Source organism: Erythrolamprus reginae, chromosome 1 (assembly GCF_031021105.1).
Source record: "Erythrolamprus reginae isolate rEryReg1 chromosome 1, rEryReg1.hap1, whole genome shotgun sequence".
Taxonomy (NCBI): Eukaryota; Metazoa; Chordata; class Lepidosauria; order Squamata; family Dipsadidae; genus Erythrolamprus; species Erythrolamprus reginae.
Window position 1 is genome coordinate 317,355,361 of NC_091950.1, and position 24,375 is coordinate 317,379,735.

Sequence of the window (24,375 nt, forward strand, 5' to 3'; positions counted from 1 at the left end):
AGGGAAGGCTGCATGGGGAAGACCTCTCCAGTCCTCCGTTACTGTGAGAACAAGTTCAATGACAAGCATATCACCACTCTGCAGGTATCTCTTCTAACCAAGAAGCTAAATATTGGAGGGAAAAGAGTAAAATTGCTCCTCCTCTGGATAATTGTACAAGAGACATTGTACAAGAAAAGAAAAGCCGCGACCTGGCTTCCATGCTTGCCCCTGGGGGGAGGGCAGATCGGTGCAGGGTTGGACCCCCCCCCCCCCCACGCCAGCGGCATTCCCCCCTCTCGGAACTGGAGCAAGCGGTGGCTGTCGAGTTTTAAAAAAACATTTTAAAAAACATTTTTTTAAAAAATTGTGATGCACTGAAGCCATGAAAGGTGAACCGCGAAGTGGCGAGGGATCACTGTATACAGTTTGTATACACAATTACACAGTTTGGGAGATTAAGATTTCCTGCCTAAGCAGGTGGTTGGATTAGAAGATCTATTCTATTTTCTATTCTATTTTCTAGATTTAAATTCTTCTCTTTTTCCCCTGATTGAGACAGTTATAATATTCAATAATGCGGTGCAAACTGCATCCTTTTTTTTTTTTTAAAGGAACATGATTAAAATGTAAAGCCTGTATTGGTAAATTCCAACTCTGTCTATAGTGATCTACATGGAGTTTATTTTTTAATAATACAAAATTCAGCAGCCAGGTTTCATCTACAGAAGCAGCTCAGTTAATCTAAATTATGCTAATTACACAGCCGGTACTACATATGTTGGCATTTTTTTATGGATGAGATACAAAGCTTCCATTATTACCTTGAAAGCTCTACATAACTTGAGTCCATAAGTTGAAACAATGCCTTCTCTTGTATGAAATCCCCCACTAAGGGTCATCTGCAGAGTCCATCTACTCTTTCTATGAGCATATCCTTTGATCACTTGCAAGCAAGTTTTCTTTGTTGTTATCCCATGTCCAGAAAATAGTATGTTTCCTAAATCTTTATATTTCTAAAGACAGCAGTTTTAAAAAGCTCTTGAAAGCACATTTTTTGGAAAGATTTTTCTGCTGTCCTCTTGTTACATTTCTTGTTTTTGTAAATTATGTGAGTACAGTGAGGAGCCGGAGTGGATTGTTCCTACTGCTGCCACTGGTGTGTTGCGCGTGCGCAGCTTCTGTTGTCTTGCGTACATGCACTCTCCAGTGTGTTTTTGCTTCTGTGCATGCGCAGGAAGGAAAATCTTGCAGGGGGATGCCCGTGCACATGAGATTTCAGTGGTTTTTGCTTTCCCACATGCGCAGAAGCAAAAAATTGCCGAAATTGCACACACACTCGTGTCATCTTGTGAGATTTTGCTTCCTGTGCATGATACCCAAAACTGTGCACGCAGCTCAATTTTTACTACAGGTGTGGCATCCTTTACCGATCCGGTAGGAACACACTACTGTGAGAAGCACAAGGTAGGCTGCAGATGGTCCATGCCAGCTCATAGGACCAAGAGTGCTTAAGATAAAGTAGTTGGCTGTCAAATTGCTTCTATCTTTGGATGGTATTGTGGGTTGTTGTTTTTCCCCCGTATATCTCCTATCCAGATCTGGCCCATTTTCAAACTCAATATTTATTTTGTCAGCTTGTTCTCTTCCACATAAATGAGTCTTATTTCTTCTGGTTTTGCACAGATATGCTGCTGATAGGCAGAGAGGATCCCCTATATGTAATATATTTCCAAAATTCTTATGGGAATCAAAATGGAGTTTCTGCCTTTAGGATCTAAATCTATACAAAGATTTTCCACTTGTATTTTATTTTGTATATTGTTGTTGCTGAAATGTCAAAATGTTTAAAATTGTTTATTATAATATGTTCTGTTTCGAAAATGTTTATGTATTTTAATAGCATGTTCTATTAAAGCTTCTCTTTCAGGCTTCTTTTAAATTAAAAGCAGGATAAAAACAAATAAATTAAACATCTAACACTGGAAATAAAAATATGTTTTAGCAGCCAGATAACAACTATGCTGGAAACATATAAAGTACTGTACAAATTATGAAATGTTGTTTACAATATAGTAAGGCCCTTGCATGTTTATTTAGAGGAAAATTCCCATGATTAAAGCAATTTACAGCCAGGTAAGGCTAGATAAAGTTATAGTATTAAATAATGTAAATGAAACATTATGATACTCACCTGCATATTTATTAAATGGTTTATGAATTACATATTGCTCATGTATAGAATGATAGAAATAATAGTGGTACCTCTACTAGAGAACTTAATTTGTTCCATGACCAGATTCTTAAGTAGAAAGGTTTGTAAGTAGAAGCAATTTTTCCCATAGGAATCAATGTAAAATCAAATAATGCGTGCAAAACCATTAGGGAAGAAAGAAAAGCTGGGAATTTGGGTGGGAGGAGGAAGAAGAGGAGGATGACAGTCGCTGCCCAGAGTGAAGGGAGCATTTATTTTGTCTGGATGCTGGCAGAGGTTTATTCCCTCTCCAAGTGCCCAGATAAAGGAAAATGCTTCATTCGCTCTGGACTGCCAAAGCATCCTTAAGCACCACCAAAAGACTCCTCTGGCAGCCCAGAAAAGCCCGAGATGGCCGGGATTAAAGGGGGAATGGCAGGAAACTGTCCGGGGTTGGGTTCTTAAGTAGAAAATGGTTCTCAAGAAGAGGCAAAAAAATCTTGAACATCCGGTTCTTATCTAGAAAAGATCTTAAGTAGATGTGTTCTTAAGTAGAGGTATCACTGTATAGGGTTTATAGCTACTGTATATCTGAAGGAGACCAAGTTCAGTTAATTGTAAATATTCCTTGCTTATGCATGAAATGATTGAGAATATCTATACTATGGTAAATTCTACTTTGTTATGTTAACCAACTCTTCTTTGTTTTTTTGTTTTGTTCTAAAGCTCAACAATGCTCAGAGTGTCGTATGGTGCTGTCCAATCCTACAGGAATTTTTACCTCTCCATGCTTCCCTAATAATTATCCCAACAATCAAGCATGCAAGTGGACCATCAGGGCTCCTTCTGGATACATCATTCAGATAACATTTCTTGATTTTGATATTGAAGAAGCTTCTGGTTGCACATATGATTTCATAACTTTGGACACTGGAGACAAAAGAGATTCCTATTGTGGTATGACTGCCAAAGGTTTATCATTTAACTCATCTAGGAATGAAATGATTGTATCTTTTAAAAGTGACTTTAGTATTCAAAAAAAAGGCTTCAGTGCGAGTTATACCCGAAGTAAGTATACAGTTCTTGCTATTTCCAATCTATAGACTATAAACTTCTGAGATTGTGATTTGATAATATCTATTTGACAGTAAAAGTAAAGTGTTAGTATTTAGCTAGACTAGGTGAGATATCCAAACCGTTGACTTAAATCCATTGGAGTTCTCTTACTTGAAGAAAAATTGTTGCATAGCAGTTAAAGAGATATGGTGTTTGCCACTCTACGTATCCCTGTACTTCAGGGATATATGTATCTGCGATATAGATCTAGGGTAGGGTTACAGTATTGCAAGATAGGGCATCAGATGAGATGCAAAACTCTAGATGAGCAGCAAGACAAACCAAATATCTAATTCATGGTTGCCTTCTAGTGGTTGTTTAAATTCTGTACAGTACAGGTAGTCCTCAAATTACCATTTGAAGTTACAAATGAAAAAGTGACTTATAACTGATCCTCACACTTACAACCGCCACAGCATCCTCGTGATCACATGATCAAAATTTGGGCATTTGGCAACTGCTAAGCATCCACAATAGTTGCAGTGTCCTGTAATCATCATTTGCAACCTTCCCAGTCAGCTTCCAATAAGCAATAAATAGATTAATTCACTGAACAACTGCAGTTGTTTAACAACCTTGGCAAAAAATGGGTCACAAAATCAGGTATGACTCACTTAATTGCCTTGCTTAGCAATGGAAATTCTGATTCCAATTGTCGTCTTAAGGCAAGGACTACTTGCATATATATGTTGTAATGTATTATGAGATTGTAGTATGTGCTGAGTAACCAGATAGGACTGCAGTGGATTTCCTTAAGCATTCTAATTGCACATCAAAACCTCTCAAGATTAAGTGAGATGATATAAAAGATTTTTTCTTTAGAAAATGCTTGAAGGAAATTAGTCATCAGGAAATCAGATGAATAAAATAGGACTGTGTATCATTAATGAAGCGAGTCTTCCATTTCGTTAAGTAAAAACTTAAACCCTAGTTATAATTAAATAAAAAGCTACCCCATAGTAACAAATTAGCCCCATTGATCTAATTTAAGTTAGCTTTTGATTATCTGGGCCTGTAGCCATTCCGTATTGTTCCTTCAATGTGGTATAAAAGCTCTACTAATTGCTTTTTTAATAGACCTTTTCAACTTTTCAAGGAAAATGTAAATTGTACACCCTAGGGGGGAAAAGGTATCTATGTTCGGTTGCATATTGACATTAGTTACTTTTTAATACATGCTTTCCATTTACAAATATAGTTAGATATAAAAATTACTTGCTGGCACATTAAAAAAAAGTCATAGATATTGCTTGAAAAGGAATATCAATAGCAGGAATTCCTCAACACATTTAAACATTTTTATATCAGGAGAGAGATGTGTTGATAATTTTGACACTATGTTTCTTGTGAAATTATTGACAGAATGCTTGTTCTTTCTTGAGCTACTGTACTACTAAAATTATTTGTATCAGGTTACCATTGTTACATAACAAGATTTGTAAAGGCGGTTTTTCTCCAGGTTTTCTTTTCAAAACTCACTTCTGGGGATCAGTATTCACTTCTTTTGGTTTGCTTGTTTTGACAAAGAAACAGACTTTGTATTAACAGGCAAGAAATAGTTTCTAGTTGCTAAGGTAAATTAGACTCAGAACAAGTTGATTTACATGATACCTAAATCAGAATATCTTTCCCATTTATCAGTAAAAATGTAGCAACAATACACAATTAAGAGCTGTGTTGGCACAGTGATTAGAAGTACTGCAGATTTATTTATTTATTTTATTTATTTATTTATTTATTCAATTTTTATGCCGCCCTTCTCCTTAGACTCAGGGCGGCTTACAACATGTTAGCAATAGCACTTTTTAACAGAGCGAGCATATTGCCCCCACAATTCAGGTCCTTATCTTACCCACCTCGGAAGGATGGAAGGCTGAGTCAACCTTGAGCCGGTGATGAGATTTGAACCACTAACCTTCAGATCTACAGTCAGCTTCAGTGGCCTGCAGTACCGCGCTCTACCTGCTGCGCCACCCCAGCTATTGAGCAGTCTGGCAGTTCAAGTCTCACTGACTCAAGGTTGAGTCAGTCTCACATCCTTCTGCGGTTGGTAAAGTGAGGATCCAGATCGTTTGGGGAAATATGGTGACTCTGTAAACCGCTTGGAAAGGGCTGTAAAACACTGAGAAGAGATATATAAGTCTAAGTGCTATTGCTATTAAGTGCTCTTTCATGACTCCCCTCCCCAGTAAGTTAAAGCAGTCACTTTCTTCAGCTTGATGGATGAAGTAGGATATTTATGTACAGTGATCCCTCGAGTTTCGCGATCTCGAGCTTCGCGAAACGCTATATCGCGAGTTTTCTACCCGGAAGTAACACCACCATCTGCACGCATGCGTAGATGGTGGAGTTTGCATTACCGCCGGGCAGATCAGCTGCTAGGCGGCCAAAGGAACCTTCCCTGGGTCTTCCCGCCGGCATGGGAGGCTTCCTAGCACCCCCCCGAACCCCCAACCCGGGTTTGGGGGGGTGCTAGGAAGCCCCCCATGCCGGGGGAGACCTTTTAAAACACCCGTGCCGCTTCCCAGCTGAGTCCTGAAGCCAAGCGCAGAAGTTCCAAAGGCGCTTGGCTTCAGGACTCAGCTGGGAAGGGCGCGGCTGTTTGAAAAGGTGGCAGTCGGCCTGGGGGGCTTCCCAGTACCCCCCCCCAACCCTGTCTCCTGCCGCCGGTTTAGCCAGGAGAGGAGCGGCAAAGTGACTTGGAGGAATGGGAAACTCAAACCGCCCAGTTTCAGCTTTCCATTCCTCCACGTCACTTCGCCGCTCCTTCTGGCTGGTGGGGGGGGGGAGTTAGGAAGGTTCTACTTCTCCCCCCCAGCCAAAAACTCAAAGCCTGTCTCCTGCCACACAGTTTAGCCAGGAGAGCAGCGGCGAAGTGACTTGAAGGAATGGGAAACTCAAACCGCCCGGTTTCAGCTTTCCATTCCTCCACGTCACTTTGCCGGGGGAGTCTGGGAGGGAAGATGACGCGCCGGCAGCACAGGGGCGAGGGGTGGGAGGCAAAGCTCTGCGGGTACAGCCCCTTTCGGCCAAGCCTCCCCCCCCCCCGCCAAGCAGCCAGGGAAGCCGAGCCGGGCGTGACGGCGGCGGCGCTGCTGCTCCGGTCGCCCGATCGTGTCCTGCCTCCTGCGCCGATGTTCCACGCCCGGCTCGGCTTCCCTGGCTCCGTGGCCGGGGAGGCTTGGCTGAAAGTGGCTGGAGCCGCAGAGCTTTGCCTCCCCCCCCCCCCTGTGCCGCCCGCGCGTCATCTTCCCTCCCAGACAAAAAGGCCACCCTTCGGCTCTGCAGTTCCAGCCCCTTTCGGCCGAGCCCACCCGGCCAAGGAGCCAGGGAAGCCGAGCCGGGCGTGGCGGCGGCGGCTTCCTTCGGGGGCAACGCCAGCAAGAGGGTCTTCGCCCTCTTGCTGGCGTGCGTGGGCGGTGGGGAAGACCCTCAGCTGCTAGGCGGCCCAAGGAATCTCCCATGGGTCTTCCCCACCGCCCACGCACGCCAGCAAGAGGGGGAAGACCCTCTTGCTGGCGTTGCCCCCGAAGGAAGCCGCCGCCACCACCGCTTCTTCTTCCTTGCGCCCCCGCTGCCTCTCCGCTCTCTTGGGTGGCGGAGCGAAGGAAAACAAAAAGTTTCCCTTTCTGCAGCTCCTGCCTCCCGCCCACCCAAGACAATAAGAGCGGAAGAAGACCCTCTTCTCCAACACGCCCCGAGGAAAGCGGGGGGAAGGGAGGAGAGAGAAGGAAGCCAGGCACGAAGAGTGTCCCTCTTGCTGGCGTGCGTGGGCGGTGGGGAAGACCCTCAGCTGCTAGGCGGCCCAAGGAATCTCCCATGGGTCTTCCCCACCGCCCACGCACGCCAGCAAGAGGGGGAAGACCTCTCCTCCCTTCCCCCCGCTTTCCTCCGGGCGTGTTGGAGAAGAGGGTCTTCTTCCGCTCTTATTGTCTTGGGTGGGCGGGAGGCAGGAGCTGCAGAAAGGGAAACTTTTTGTTTTCCTTCGCTCCGCCACCCAAGAGAGCGGAGAGGCAGCGGGGGCGCAAGGAAGAAGAAGCGGTGGTGGCGGCGGCTTCCTTCGGGGGCAACGCCAGCAAGAGGGAAGATGACGCGCGGGCGGCACAGGGGGGGGGGGAGGCAAAGCTCTGCGGCTCCAGCCACTTTCAGCCAAGCCTCCCCGGCCACGCAGCCAGGGAAGCCGAGCCGGGCGTGACGGCGGCGGCGCTGCTGCTCCGGTCGCCCGATCGTGTCCTGCCTCCTGCGCCGATGTTCCACGCCCGGCTCGGCTTCCCTGGCTCCGTGGCCGGGGAGGCTTGGCTGAAAGTGGCTGGAGCCGCAGAGCTTTGCCTCCCCCCCCCTGTGCCGCCCGCGCGTCATCTTCCCTCTTGCTGGCGTTGCCCCCGAAGGAAGCCGCCGCCACCACCGCTTCTTCTTCCTTGCGCCCCCGCTGCCTCCTGCTCTCTTGGGTGGCGGAGCGAAGGAAAACAAAAAGTTTCCCTTTCTGCAGCTCCTGCCTCCCGCCCACCCAAGACAATAAGAGCGGAAGAAGACCCTCTTCTCCAACACGCCCCGAGGAAAGCGGGGGGAAGGGAGGAGAGAGAAGGAAGCCAGGCACGAAGAGTGTCCCTCTTGCTGGCGTGCGTGGGCGGTGGGGAAGACCCTCAGCTGCTAGGCGGCCCAAGGAATCTCCCATGGGTCTTCCCCACCGCCCACGCACGCCAGCAAGAGGGGGAAGACCTCTCCTCCCTTCCCCCCGCTTTCCTCCGGGCGTGTTGGAGAAGAGGGTCTTCTTCCGCTCTTATTGTCTTGGGTGGGCGGGAGGCAGGAGCTGCAGAAAGGGAAACTTTTTGTTTTCCTTCGCTCCGCCACCCAAGAGAGCGGAGAGGCAGCGGGGGCGCAAGGAAGAAGAAGCGGTGGTGGCGGCGGCTTCCTTCGGGGGCAACGCCAGCAAGAGGGAAGATGACGCGCGGGCGGCACAGGGGGGGGGAGGCAAAGCTCTGCGGCTCCAGCCACTTTCAGCCAAGCCTCCCCGGCCACGCAGCCAGGGAAGCCGAGCCGGGCGTGACGGCGGCGGCGCTGCTGCTCCGGTCGCCCGATCGTGTCCTGCCTCCTGCGCCGATGTTCCACGCCCGGCTCGGCTTCCCTGGCTCCGTGGCCGGGGAGGCTTGGCTGAAAGTGGCTGGAGCCGCAGAGCTTTGCCTCCCCCCCCCCCTGTGCCGCCCGCGCGTCATCTTCCCTCTTGCTGGCGTTGCCCCCGAAGGAAGCCGCCGCCACCACCGCTTCTTCTTCCTTGCGCCCCCGCTGCCTCTCCGCTCTCTTGGGTGGCGGAGCGAAGGAAAACAAAAAGTTTCCCTTTCTGCAGCTCCTGCCTCCCGCCCACCCAAGACAATAAGAGCGGAAGAAGACCCTCTTCTCCAACACGCCCCGAGGAAAGCGGGGGGAAGGGAGGAGAGAGAAGGAAGCCAGGCACGAAGAGTGTCCCTCTTGCTGGCGTGCGTGGGCGGTGGGGAAGACCCTCAGCTGCTAGGCGGCCCAAGGAATCTCCCATGGGTCTTCCCCACCGCCCACGCACGCCAGCAAGAGGGGGAAGACCTCTCCTCCCTTCCCCCCGCTTTCCTCCGGGCGTGTTGGAGAAGAGGGTCTTCTTCCGCTCTTATTGTCTTGGGTGGGCGGGAGGCAGGAGCTGCAGAAAGGGAAACTTTTTGTTTTCCTTCGCTCCGCCACCCAAGAGAGCGGAGAGGCAGCGGGGGCGCAAGGAAGAAGAAGCGGTGGTGGCGGCGGCTTCCTTCGGGGGCAACGCCAGCAAGAGGGAAGATGACGCGCGGGCGGCACAGGGGGGGGGAGGCAAAGCTCTGCGGCTCCAGCCACTTTCAGCCAAGCCTCCCCGGCCACGCAGCCAGGGAAGCCGAGCCGGGCGTGACGGCGGCGGCGCTGCTGCTCCGGTCGCCCGATCGTGTCCTGCCTCCTGCGCCGATGTTCCACGCCCGGCTCGGCTTCCCTGGCTCCGTGGCCGGGGAGGCTTGGCTGAAAGTGGCTGGAGCCGCAGAGCTTTGCCTCCCCCCCCCTGTGCCGCCCGCGCGTCATCTTCCCTCTTGCTGGCGTTGCCCCCGAAGGAAGCCGCCGCCACCACCGCTTCTTCTTCCTTGCGCCCCCGCTGCCTCTCCGCTCTCTTGGGTGGCGGAGCGAAGGAAAACAAAAAAGTTTCCCTTTCTGCAGCTCCTGCCTCCCGCCCACCCAAGACAATAAGAGCGGAAGAAGACCCTCTTCTCCAACACGCCCGGAGGAAAGCGGGGGGAAGGGAGGAGAGAGAAGGAAGCCAGGCACGAAGAGTGTCCATGAGGGGGAAGAGACCCCCGCGCCGGGCAGGCCCACCGAAGCGGGAAGAGGGGGCGTGCGCCCGGGCCTGGCTAGAGCGCTTGATCTGCGGGCGCCTTAAAAGGGGGTGTGGACTCCTGGGAGACCTTGGCGGTGGAAGGGGACACACTCGAAGCCTCAGCCGCCTGTCATAAGCGTCCTCTGAGGGAAAAAGAAAGAGTCCGAGCTTGCCGTCCGGAAACGTTGAAGCGCCCTCACAAGCAAGAGGGGGAAGACCCATGGAAGGTTCCTTGGGCCGCCTAGCAGCTGATCTGCTCGGCAGCGCAGGCTGCTGCTGCGCTGCCGAGCAGATCAGCTGCTAGGCGGCCCAAGGAATCTTTCATGGGTCTTCCCCTCTTGCTGGCGAGGTGAGCGGGCGGGCAGCGGACAAGTGGCGGGCAGCGGGCTGGCGGTGCGGAAGTAAAAACACCATGGAAAAGTGGCACGCATGCGCAGATGGTGTTTTTACTTCCGCACCGCTATATCGCGAAATTTCGATTATCGCAAGGGGTCCTGGAACGGAACCCTCGCGATAATCGAGGGACTACTGTAGCTGTATTTCCTATTGGAACATTTAATTAATCTATTAATATTTGTAACTAACACAATGTATATCAAATGGAATAATCATAAATGACTTCAGTATCATTGGCAAGATTCATAGAAATAAATAAGAAATAAGGCTTAAACATTGATCAGCATTAAGGCTACTATCTTATGTATGCTTACTGCAAAATAAAGTTCAATTAAAATATTCAGATTCATCGCTATGTAATAGATGCAGAGGATATGGCAGCCAGATGTGACTGCTGGTATATTTAGTAAGCTGTTTTGCGATGAAATGTGAATAGATTTATTCAACTAAAATCCAAAAGTTTGTAAACAAAGAACTTTTATTTCTGAAATAACATGGCAGGGCCCTCTGCACACTCTGAAAAAGATGTCTGGTATTAATTTCTTCAGTTTAATGTAGTCGTATAGTATAACCCATTGGGAGCAAAGCGTAAAGAAATAAAAGGGCTGTTTCAGGTTACTGGCTTACTGCTTTGTCTAGTACAACAGGTAAAGTACACAAAACATTTTTTTGTAAGTAACTTATTCACACTTTGTAGGAATCAAATGATCATATTATAAGTTAATTGACTACAATAATATCCCCGCATATATTTCTGACTGATGAGTTAAATTATACATTGATAAAAAGTATTATACAGTGGTACCTCGAGATACGAGTTTAATTCGTTCCGGACCTGGGCTCTTAAGTCGAGCAGCTCTTATCTCGAACGACTTTTCCCCATAGGAATTAATGTAAATAATTTTAATTGGTTCCAGCCCTCAAAAAACTCACAAAGTTAGTCTAAATTATGCAGAAAGACATGTTTTTAATGAAGAAATGTACATGTACATATAAATGAATAATGAAGTTTCTTTCACTTAACTTGTAAACTTTCTTAAACTTTTAAATTTACATATGTTCAACTTCTCTGCCACCCAATCCTGTAGGACAGAGGTCCCCAACCCTTTTTGCACCAGGGACCGGCTTTAAGCGATCAAGAGAGGAATGGGTGAATGAATGGACGGAGGGTGGGAAGGAAGGAAGGAAAGAGGGAAGGGACAGGAACAGAGGAAGGAAGCAAGGAAACTTATGAAAGGGGAGAGTAAGAGAGGAATGAGTGAAGGGAGGGAGGGAGGGAAGAAGGTGGGAAGGAGAAAGAAAAGAAGAAATAGAGGAAGGGAAGGTAAAAGAGAGAAAGAAAAAGAGCAAGAAAGAAAGCTGCAAGCACCCCCCCGAGCCCCCCAGGCCGGCTGCAACCTTTTAAAACACACGCGCCGCTTCGCAGCTGTCTCCTGAAGCCGAACGCGGAAGTTAGCGTTTGGCTTCAGGAGACAGCTCCTTGGCGCTTGTATCTCGAATTTGGGCTTGTAAGTAGAACAAAAATATCTCTCCCCTCCCAGCTCTTATCTCGAGTTGCTCTTAAGTAGAGCAGCTCTTATGTCGGGGTTCCACTGTACTGTATTACTTTTAATGAAAGTTGATAGCAGTTGATTCTGAAAATGTTTTCTGTCTATATTCTAGTTGCTGTATCTTTGAAGAATCAAAAGGTTGTCATTCCGCAATTTCTAGATTCTGATTCTGTGTCTCTGGCAAATTCTATCCAAGTGCCAGAACTTAATCAGTTCACCCTGTGCTTTGAAGCAAGAGCAAACAACAGTAATAACTATGAATGGAAGGCTTTCTCCTATGGTGATTCCTCTGTGGAATTCTTCAGCTTTGGCAAAACAAAACAGGGGCATTTCATTGTTATCTCAGACTCACAGTGTTTTTTAAATGATGCTCTTGACATTGGCCCAGATGACAACATTTTCACAGAAACATTTGAAGAACTTTGTATTTCATGGGATAGCTCATCAGGCATAGTGGGGATAAATATCAAAGAGATGTATAAAACAGTCCATTGTTTAGATACTTATGGAAAAATGATTCCCGGTAATGGAAAATTGGTTCTGAGTTCTAACAGAGAAGACATCAGCCCTCTACCTGGAGATATGTACAACTTCCGGCTTTGGAATTTTACAATGAATTCCCAATCACTTTTCAACCTCACCTGTGATGAGAAAGGTAACATTATTGACTGGGAAAATGATTTCTGGAGTATTCCAACAACATTTCTAAAAGCGGAGAACAACTTGAGTTGTGGTGAGTAATTTTTTTTAAAATTTAGACTATTCTCTTCAGCATAGCTATTAAGATGATTTAGGAAAGTTTCATAAACAAAACTTCGTTTATAGTGAAAATGAATTAAGGACCCCATACTCCATTTTCTCGAATTTGTTTGGCTATAAGATTCATGTGCCACAATAAATGTATTATTCTGTAGGTAACCTTTGTGAATTCAGAATCTATTAATGTGTTTGTTTATTCATTCAATTTATATCCCACTGTTTTGTTCAGGAGCTTAAGGCATTACATAAAATATTCCTTTCTCTTATTATCCCTCACAATAACTACATGATAAAGTAGTTGGGCTGAGAAACAGTGACTGGCTGAAAGTCATTCAGTGAGTTTCCATGGCTTATCCTTAAAATCAGGATCTCTTCAGGACCAGTTTAGCCCCCTAGCCACTATAACACAAATTGATTTCAAGAGTTTTTTCAAATAGATTTTATAATGAGCTGTATGTACAATGTTATAAGTTTAACAACTGTCAAATTGTTACATTGCATTTTTTTATGGAATTTTGTTACACAGGTTACAATTCAGTAATAAAAACTGATTGCTATATTATGTTTCTCTTTACATTCAAGACCTTAAACTCCCTTTACATTCAGGACCTATTCTTTTATCTGTATGCCCATTCCAAAATAAGTTATGACAGTAGAAACAAAGTTTATAACCAAGGCTTAGTTTTTCTAAGCAATCTGACTCTTGCTAGCAGTCAAACTATACATCTTATAGCAATGATCGGACCAGAATATCTCCGGGACTGCCTTCTGCCGCACGAATCCCAACGACCAGTTAGGTCCCGCAGAGTTGGCCTTCTCTGGGTCCTGTCGACTAAACAATGTCATTTGGCGGGACCCAGGGGAAGAGCCTTCTCTGTGGCGGCCCCGACCCTCTGGAACCAACTACTCCCAGAGATCAGAATTGCCCCCCCTCCTCGTCTTTCATAAGCTCCTTAAAACCCACCTCTGTTGGCAGGCATGGGGGAACTGAGATATGCCCTTCCCCCTAGGCCTATACAATTTATGCATGGTATGTTTGTATGTGTGTTTGGTTTTTTAAATTAGGGTTTTTTTAAAAAATTATTTTAAATATTAGATTTGTTATATGTTGTTTCACTATTGTTGTTAGCTGCCCTGAGTCTGCGGAGAGGGACAGCATACAAATCAATCAATCAAACAAACAAATAAATAAATAAATAATAGTGAAACTTTTTGGTTCGCGTGCCAAAAGGGTGTGTGTGCGTATGCTAGCACGTGCACACGTACCCATTCCCATTCCCTCCCCCCACGCATGCACACCACCAAGCCGCGCTGCCCCCTGTGTATGTGCATAACCCCTGGCACATGCGCACAGGCTTCACTAAAGCCTGGGACGATGAAAAAAACAGCCTAACGGGCAGACCGGAAGTTCAGAGAAATGGATTCACATTTTGCCCATAGTGCTGGTTTTTTTGCACTTTGGAGGTTTCAGGGAAGCTTCCTGAAACCCTGGAGTGCAAAAAACAGCCCATCGGGCAAACCCGAACTTTGGAAAAACGGACTTCCAGTTTGCCAATTATGCTATTTTTTGCACTTCAGGGATTCAGGAAGGTTCCCTGAAACCTCCAGAGTACAAAAACAGCACAATGGGCAAACTAGAAGTCCATTTTTCCAAACTTCCGGTTTGTCTGTTGCGTCCTTTTTCACACTTCAGGGCCTCAGGGAAGCTTTCCTGAAGCTTCTGCAGGGTAAAACAGCCTTCCCCAGGGCCAAAAATTAGCTGGCCAGTGTACATTGGAGCTGACACAAGCAACGCCTTGCGTACCCTTGATATGGCTTCATGTACCACCTGTGGCACGCATGCAATAGGTTCGCCATCACTGTCTTATTAAAAAAGCCCACAAAAGAAAGAATAAAATCACCCTTTCTCCAACTTATTTCATAAAGTACTATGTATCTTTTAAACAGTTTTCTTCCGGCTTTGGTTAGATATTGGCATAGAGCTGTGTGTAGTGAAGTCTAGAATGCAGAAATGTGAAAATAAAGTTGCTCCACACCTTGATTATGATCTTGATTATATCTACTCCAATTCTGAGCTGGAGAAAATGGCTAAGACTTGACCTGTAAATTTGAAGGACTTCAAAAGCCTCTTGATGCAAAAAAAAAAAAGTTCTTCTCTATTAAACTTGGAGCCTACTACATTGGACTCTTCATAGAGTAGAGAGGGATTCACCATTAGAGGAATGCTTTTGAGCATGGCATTTTTCAGAGGTATATCCAAAGAGGGCAAGATGGCAAGAACACCAATGTGAGCACAGCCCTTTTTTTTCACGGAAAAGGGACAGAAGTTCAGTTGTTGTGATCCGCTTACCATTTTGCCTCGAGCAACCTGTGATTGCCATGGACAAATAGCAAAATAATAGTTAACTGTTTTAAATAAATCAATGTCTTCGTGCTGCATATTTGATCCTTAATCCACCTTGAATGATTGCTGTGATTGTAAAATTGGAGGGATTCTGACAGTAGGGCAGTGTATACATGCAACAGCTGAAGAACAAGATAAAGTTGATGATACTTTTATAGTGAGATGAGCCTACAAATCTAATAAATAATTTTATTACTTTCCTGAAATTCTCTTGTAAGGGAAACTAATTAGATCAAAATGTTCCTTTCCCCACCTACTTACTTTCAATACATCCTTGATTTTTATTAAGGATATATGCTGATCACATACCTATAGGTATGATTAGATTCAGACTATGATTCAGTGATTTGAATGACACTCCAGTTAATCACATAATGTGTTTCAAAAGTCATGTAAATCATAATTACAGTTCAACAATGCTTAAGTTTGTGCCTTTCCTCTGATTGTGATGGCCAATAAAAAAAGATTTGAAGTATTTTTTTAAAATCCAAAGACTCAGATAGATGGAATAGCCTTGATTAAGAAGAGTAAGTGCAGTCTTCTTCAAATTGAGCTTTGTTCCTGGACTCAGTGAATAGAAGTGACCCGTGATCCAATTTCTATCCAATCTAGCTTAGTTTTTCAAGATTAGTCATGCTCAGCTAGACACTGTCACCCCTTTGAACCAAGGGCATGTGCCAAATTTTAGAGTTTTAGGTCCGGTGGGGTAACTTTTCAATCTAGAAGTTTTCAAAAGTGGGGGTGATCCTTCTTTTGCGAGTGAAAAGAAATGGGCTTTGTAAAGTTCCTTCACACATGATTAGGTTAGAATAAAAAATAATTTGCTTTCTTCTTTAGCTTTCTTAGTAAATACTTTGTACCTTTGTGTTGTACAGATACCCCTAAGCAGGAAATCTTAAAAAGTTTTCAGAAGGGCAAGGAATTTTAAAGAGTAGCTATAACTTTTAAGTTTTATTGCTTTAGATCAGTGATAGCTTGTTCCTGGTTCTAAGAACTGTTAGCAGCAGTGGTGGGAGGCCCCAGCCACCCACCTGGTTTGCTTCTGTGCATGCACAGAAGCTTTTCCTTGTGTGAACACAAACCGGTAGTAAAGGGTTTTAGAACCCACTACTGCTTTAGATGTCTACTTTGTAACAGAACTCATCTCAAAAGCTTTCAAGTACTTCATGCTTCATGGTTTATAATAGGTGATAGAGTCTTTTGAGGCTAACCATTTTATTTAAGGCATAACATTTTCTGGGTTTATGGGAGATACATTAGGGTGAGTACATTAGGAGATACATTAGGGTGAGTACATTAGGATGAGGGAAAGAGGAAACCAGAGGAGATCAGATTATGGAAATGGGGTTCTTTGGGAGGCATATTACATTAGGGTGAGTACATTAGGAGATACATTAGGAAAAAACAACTGGAAAATGACCAAATCAGTCTCATTAAAAGAAAACCAAATCAAAATGTTCTACAGATGGCATCTCCCACCAAATAGGATAGCAAAAATGTTTCCCAAAACATCCCCATTATGCTGGAAATGCAAGAAGGAAATAGGAACCTATTACCATCAATGGTGGACATGTGGTAAAGCTAAAATATACTGGAAGATGATAGAGAAAATATTAAAAGAAATAGTAAAGCAAGATATAGAAAATACCCCGGAATTCTACTTATTAGGAATTACCAATCAGACTTACAAGAAAGAAATTCTTTACTTAATTATACACATACTAACTGCGGCTAGAATAATATATGCGCAAAATTGGAAGGGGGAAGAAATCCCCAAGGAAGAAGTTATAGCTAAAATATTAGATTGCGCTGAAATGGACATGATGACGATTAAATGATCAAGAAGATACTAAATTTTATGAAACATGGAACAATGTTTATAAATGGATAGATAAGAAAAAATAAGATACATAAATTTATTTTTAGTTAATTTTTTGTATTTGTTTTTATCTAGGTGATAACAATATTAATATTAGTTTAAACGTATTGTTTGATGATTATGATATAGTAGTTTATGTATAAGTAACATATTAAGAATTTTGGTTTATATACGTATAGTAGTCGATTTGTTTGATGATTATGATATAGCAGTTTATGTATAAGTAACATATTAAGAATTTTGGTTTATAGTTAAAACTACATTAAAGGTATTTTTTGATGACTATGGTATATTAGTCTACGTATAAGCAATATATTAAGAACTTTACCTAATATTTACATTGTATTTAAGATTTGGAAAACTTTAACCCAAAATTACTAGACCTTTCAACATTTAACATATATTCAATTATGTATTCTTTTTCTGTACTTGAATGTATACTTTCAAAAGAAGCGGGGGAAATGCACCCCCACTTTATGTTTAATGTTTGTATGTGTGTCTGTTTATTACAAGAAAATTAATTTAAAAATTTAATAAAAAAAAAAGGAGATACATTAGGGTGAGTACATTAGGGTGAGGGAAAGAGGAAACCAGAGGAGATCAGATTATGGAAATGGGGTTCTTTGGGAGGCATATTACATGTACTTCTGATGTTGCCCACCTCCTGTAATATACTGTATAGGCAATATAGTGCATTCAAAAGGGAGCCTTTAGCCTTTATGGTATGCTTTTAAAAGCAATTTGCTGCAATGTGCAAGAAGAAAGTGGTTACATAGGCTTCTGCTAGCAGAAAATGCTATACTTGACAAACATCTGTATAACAGTGATGTTACCTAGTTTGGATAGCAATACATCTGCAAGAATACAACCAAGTTCGAAGAGCATCAAGGCGCCCTCATTTCAACCCCAAACTACAAATACAGTGATATCTCGTCTTACAAACGCCTCGTCATACAAACTTTTCGAGATACAAACCCGGGGTTTAAGATTTTTTTTGCCTCTTCTTACAAACTATTTTCACCTTACAAACCCGCCGCCGCCACTGGGATGCCCCACCTCCGGACTTCCATTGCCAGCAAAGCACCTGTTTTTGCGCTGCTGGGATTCCCCTGAGGCTCCCCTCCATGGGAAACCCCACCTCTGGACTTCCGTTGCCAGCGACGCGCTTGTTTTTGCAATGCTGGGATTCCCCTGCAGCATCGCAAAAACACAGAAGTCTGAAGGTGGGGTTTCCTATGGAGGGGAACCTCAGGGGTATCCTAGCAGTGCAAAAATGGGCGCTTCAGCTGGCAAAAGGGGTGAATTTTGGGCTTGCACGCATTAATCGCTTTTGCATTGATTCCTATGGGAAACATTGTTTCGTCTTACAAACTTTTCACCTTAACAACCTCGTCCCGGAACCAATTAAGTTTGTAAGACAAGGTATCACTGTACTGTCCTTTATATAATGATTATTTTGCTTTTTGACCCAGAACTTTTATGCATATTATCACAACCATTCATGAAGGGGGAAAAGGGGTTACAATTTCATGTATGAATGCAAATAGCATCAGGAAGTAAGTCTAGTAAGTCTAGTTTCTTTAAAGCTGAAAATCTTCAATTTCTAATTATATGCTCAGAAAGGGAGTCATTATTCTGAGGTACATCCAAGCCCACCTCCATAAATTGTGCCATCTGTGGTGAAAGACAAGATGTTCTCTCTACTGCCACAACTCGTTTCATGCACAGAAATGAATAAGTCTAACAGCTGAATCTTATTTAATATTGGCATTGGAATAGTGTTCTGTCACAATTGGCTTATAGAACATAGGCTATGTGTCTAATTTCATGTAGAGCTTCTATCCTTTTGTCTTTTTGTGAAAAATGAATTATTAGTGTATTTGTCTTCCTTGAATGAGGCAACATACCATTTCATTTGCCTGAATCCTAACTAGGGAGATAAGCTAGCAAACGTTTGTGTTTAAACTTGTGTATCAGATTTTATGGAACCCTTTAAAAGCTTCAAGGTCAGTGAAGAGGTGCCAATTTTTTTGCTGCCACACTTATTTTGTGGGTGTGGCCGGGTGGGAGTGGCTTGCCGGCCATGTGACCAGGTAGGACTGGTTGATGGCTTAAAGGTCATGTGACTTGGTTGGAGTGGCTTACCGAACAAGAAAAGTTTTCAAATAGGAGCTTGGGCTCGTTTTCAGTTGATTAACTCACATTATTTGAATAGCCACAAAAAGGACAAATGATAGACAGCATTATTTGTTGTGAAGCACAGTAAAATTTTAAGGTTTTGTCCTGAACCCACAAGGTTCAGTACGATAATAGATTAGGCAAGTAGCTCAATTTTCCTTAATTGCTATAAAAGTTCAGTTCTAAATAATGATTAAAATGATTAAAGGGTTTATGGGTAAAACATACTATTTAATTATTTACTATTTTAAAAGTAATACTAAGTTATTAGGAATGAAGGACAATATAAAAATGATTAAGTATTCAATAAAGAGTGCATAACCTTACTACCCCCACCCCCGTGGGGCCAGCAGCCCATTACTTCTCAAGGTATGCCCTCGATCTTTACTGAGTTATCAAAAGACTCTATAGTATCTACTGTTATATTCAGTATGGTTGTTTTATTTAACAATCTGTTAACACTTTTTGTCTTTATTTTGTATTTACTAAAGCACTTCCTTTAGCTCTCTCACTGAAATTCTCATTAAAAGACAAGTCCTGTTTACAGTCTCTCTTTTTTTTAAGGTTCATATCTTGTCCCCTTGCCGACAGTTGAACCAACTGGCTGTCCCACTACAGGAAGCCGTTGTCGAGGTAAGAAGTCAACATTAATTAGTCTGCTGAGTCAGAATTTATTGCTACCTTTTCTTTATAGACTTTAATATTTAAATGGAAAGTTTACAGAAGAGGAATATGATAGCTGAGACAGAAGTGGACAAACCAAATGTGTAAGAAAAAAATAAATAAATCTGTGTTTTCTATTATGTATTTTAAATTTTGTAGATAATCAACACTTCCAGTATAAAAGGCTCTAGCCTATTTTCCCCCTTCATTCAGTTTGTTGCTATAGTATTTTTCAGAAGTATTCTTTTTATTTTGACACAAGACTATGAGCAAATTAATGGATCACAGCAATCTCCTTAAGAGTTATGCAGTATAAGTTTAGTTATGCTAGTTAGTGTGACATGGTAATTTATTTTGATTCATGTTTTATTCTGTATAAATTATACATAGACTTAGGGAGGATTTTATTTTATTTTTTTGAGAAGAAAGAAGAAAACCCATATTGTTTCTTCTATAGACCAAGCAGTTAAGAAAGTTCTTTTTTTAATTTTAGTCTTTTTCTTTCTTTATTTCTCTTTCTTGGCTTTCTTATATTGTGCTGCTCATAAAAACCAAACTTAGACATTACAAATATAACAAAATTGTACATATTTCTCTTTTCTCTACTACTTTACTAAGTTTGCACTACTACTATTAATCTTCTCATCATTCCCATCACCAATCCCCTCCCACAAATGACTGTATGATTGTAACTTTGTATCCTTAAAATTTAAATTGTTTCTTAGTATGATTTGATTGCTTATTTGTATCCTATGACAATCATTAAGTGTTGTACCTCATGATTCTTGACAAATGTATATTTTCTTTTATCTATACTGAGAGAATATGCACCAAAGACAGATTCCTTGTGTGTGCAATCACACTTGGCCAATAAAATTCTATTCTATTCTACTTTCCATTCTATTCTATATTAGTTCTTAATATTAAAAAAGAAATAGATTGTCATGACTTTAAGTTGAACATCTGTAGGGCAGATAGTTCCAGATTTGAATTACAAATGAGAGCTTGCCCATTTATCTTTACTATTGATTCCACATCACTGCTTTTCTCTTTTAATATTTTGCAGTCAAAGGCTAATATAGCATGAGGATTTCATTAATTTTCTGATTCATAATGACATGATTTGTGAGACATGTACATAGCTGAAAAACCATGTTCATACTTGTTGGATGCATTAGTACAGTAAGCATTCAGAAAAAGTTATTAGATTTAATAATTATGTGTGAGAGAGTGGGGAGGGAGGGAGGGAGTGGAGAGGGAGAGAGATTAAATAATGTACTAAATTATTTCAGCTAAAGGATGGTTTCAGCTTTATTATCTGTGAAATAACCAGTGAAGAATTTTACTCTGAATGTTTGGAAGTTTGGTTCCTCTGGCACAGACATGCATATATTTCTTCCACATTTCTGTTTTCGACTTAATCATGAAGGGTTTAATGCACTGCAAATTAGGTGAAGAAAATGCTGACAAGGTGCTGCTATGTGCCATTGTGTCAGAGATGGAATATAGTCATGTAGTAGTTGCAAGGCTGAAATTCAGTTTTTATTAATTGGTAGCTATATCCTGCTACACTTGTGTTGTATTGTACGGTCCTATCTTTATGTAATGGGAGTCTGAAATCTTTTGGAGATTAACAATTTTTTGTTATCCTAGTCTAGCACTGAGAAAAACCTAATGGTGAGACTTAGGAGGCATAAAGCAATTGTGAACATTAATTTGTGAAAGAAATGAAGTGAATGAAGTACACTGTCTCTATAAATAAGGTCTGTTTTGTTCTGAACTTGCAGGAAAAAATGTTTTGATTTCATGCAGTTCAAACTATGGATAGGAATAGTTACAAAACAAATATTTCAGAATTTATGTTTTTGATTGAGCTGATTTTAATGCATTTTTTCCTCAAAAATATAGCAACTTAGTTTTGGGGGAGGAAGATGGGGAAATAGGCTAGCGTTCATCTGGCTAGCGTTCTTAGTCTAGTCAGCTTCAGCACATTCTTTTTATCCCCTGGTTAGGGCTTTTAAAAAAACCTTATTCAGAGTGAGTAGCAATGAAAAAAAGCCTGCAAAGATTTAAGGCTGGGAAAAAAACCATTCTTCTGAAAGAATAACAATGAAAAAGCCTGCAAGCCTGAGGAGCTGGGAAGATCGTTAACACCTCATTATGACTGGGGGGGAAAACTTATTTGGAGCAAGTAACAATGAAAAAAAAGCCTGCAAAGACTTAGGGCTGGAAAAAACCTTCTTTGGAGGTAGTAGCAATGGAAAAGCCTGCAAGCCATTAAGAACTGGGAAGATGGTTAGCACCTTGTTAGGCTGGAAAAAAACCTCCAGAAAAGGTACATTTGGAATATAAGATGCACCTAAATTTTCAAGCCTCTTTTAAAAGACGGTAATTTTTTAAATAGATGTCTCTATCTGTTGATGTTCTTAAAAGAGGATCATGCATCTGTTTTTGAATACATTTCCAATCATGAGTACAATACACATACAAAAGGCTTCTGAAATTGAACTTGAAAATGTAATCTTGTTGTGGTTATTATGCAGGCATTAATCAGAAGCTGACACAATTGACTGATAGATGCAAGGCAAAATTTATGCTATTTATAAAGGCTCCTTTTTGTCATTAAGAGAATATCATTTTGAATTTTTATGCTCTCATGTGGACTATGTTGTACTTCATTTCAAACAAATAGTCTTGTTTAGCTTACAGGTTTATATTAAATTTACAAGTCAATGGCTCATTTGCAAACAGTATGTTTAGTATTGAAATATTTGCTTTATTAACTAATGAAAGATATTGTTTGTGCAGTACACTGTAGCGAAACTCTGAAGATAAATTCATGATACTTTCAATTTTTAAAAAGAATGCAACCATAGGTTTTAGTAAAAATTAGTAAAATTACAATCTGTGTTGATTCAATTCATCTCCATTACAAATAACAACATTATTTGCTAACATCTGCATTAGTATCTTTGTTGCAGCCATTTGCAAAAAAGCAGTTTGTTTTGTAACACATTTGTCTACATTGGTCAGTAGGAAGAGTGTATAGTAATTTATGTCATTCACAGGGGTGGGCTGCTGTCCGGACGGGGGGAACACAGTTGGGCAGTGAAAATGAAGCTCGACTCCAAAGCACCCAATTTGCACTGAAAGATGTTTAAAGAAAATGCAGGACATCCTGCATAAGCCACACCCATAGTGTTGTAGTAAAAATTTTCATAGCCCTTTACCGGTCATTCATCAGTTCCTGTTTTGATTTTTTTTTAAAAAAACTGATACATTTTAAGAATGAATTCAGCCACACAGTATTGTTAAATTGTTTGTGGGGCATTGTTTGGTCAAATGTTGCAGGTGAACAAATGAGACTTGTTTAAATATATATATCGGATTGAAATTTGAAATGAGTCTAATGAGCATGTATGTGTGATTTATGTTGTACGTGTATCCAGTCATTTAAAAGTCATTTTGTCTGTTTGTTTTTTCATGTATTCCTATTTTTTCCTGACATTATTAACATTCATATTCCATATAAGTTCAATTCTTTTTCATCTTTGTCACCAGCTACTGTAAGTTCAACCACTCCATCACCCACTGTTACCACTAACATGCCTGATACTAACAGAACCGATAAAATAATGGATGGTAAGAAATTTAATGTTATATTTTATTTGAAAATGTTACATCATTTTATCTTTTGAACAAAGATATCTTTGCATTATATATGAGTGTCAGATTTTGTTTCAGCAAACACCGTTTAAAAAGGTTTGTGTCAAATAACAATTTTGGATAAGCAAAATTTCCTGTATGGAAGGGGGTTTTCTAAAAAAAAAAAATCATGTTTCTGTTATGATATTTTAAATTAATCTTCAAATGCTAAATGTTTTACAAAAGCAATCTTAATGTAGTTATCTATAGATGGGGTTATCCGGAGCACTCCTGGGGCTATATAAAATTATTCACATCTATCTATCTATCTATCTATCTATCTATCTATCTATCTATCTATCTATCTATCTATCTATGCCGCCCTTCTCAACCAACTCAACATACTTTTGTTAGGGTTATTAATTCAAGCAACATCATTAAGAATAATCCAAATCCATCTGAAAGTTATTGTTCCTGCAATATTCAAGAGATCCTGATAACACAAGAAATATACAGATTGGAGAAGAAATGACCAAGAGTGGTCCCTTTGTTTGTTTATTCTTGCTTTAAAATATTGTCTGATTCTGCAGTTAAGTAAATTTCAACATCAATGAAATAAAAATTAGTTGCAGAATTGTAAAGAAAGCAACTAAGAAAGCAAGGTACAAGAGTGAGCCTGGGTAGAGCATAACTTGGGGTGCGTATGAAATAAGAATAAAAATATTTCACAGATACTAGATAATGTAATAGAATTTATGACCATGCTCTCATTCAAAGAGAATTCTGTGTCTTCATGCATAATCAGTAATAATGAATAGAATAAAAGTTTGATCAGATTAAAAAAACAGGAGTGAAGTACATATTTCTGTCTGCTATACATATATTGAAATTTTAAGTTAGTGGAAGCAGTTTTGTTCAATGAACAGTTTAAGAATAAATCGCCTAAATTTCTTGTTTAAAATTTACATATAGTGTAAATTTTATTTCAGTCTATATAGTATAGTTCCTGCTGAAAGAAGTGGTTTCTTCAAACTCAATCTTTGAACTGTGTTTGATGTTGAAGTAATTTCCTTAAGTAACATTTTTCATTTATTAATTGAATGACTTACTGTATACAGTCCTGCAGGAAATGAAAAGTCCTGCTACAGTGGTCTTCAGAATCAAGAGAAATTCACCTTACTCTTCTCAACCTATTCAACATTGGCAAGAAGATTCTAAGATAAGAGGCATCAAAAACATAGGAATTATATCAACTCC

At 41.6% G+C, this 24,375-nt stretch overlaps 1 protein-coding gene across 4 annotated transcripts in view; it reads left to right on the top strand.

Moving 5' to 3' along the window:
• Positions 1 to 24,375, top strand: part of ADGRG6 (adhesion G protein-coupled receptor G6) — a 143,947-nt gene that overhangs the window by 54,769 nt on the left and 64,803 nt on the right. For 2 of the 4 annotated variants that reach the window (XM_070733639.1, XM_070733637.1), the window contains exons 3-6: positions 2,900 to 3,241; positions 11,703 to 12,323; positions 19,375 to 19,443; positions 23,035 to 23,115. In XM_070733639.1, coding sequence (XP_070589740.1) covers positions 2,900 to 3,241; positions 11,703 to 12,323; positions 19,375 to 19,443; positions 23,035 to 23,115 — 1,113 coding nt within the window. The remainder of the gene's footprint in view (positions 1 to 2,899; positions 3,242 to 11,702; positions 12,324 to 19,374; positions 19,444 to 23,034; positions 23,116 to 24,375) is intronic. The other 2 variants (XM_070733640.1, XM_070733638.1) reach the window with 1 other exon arrangement.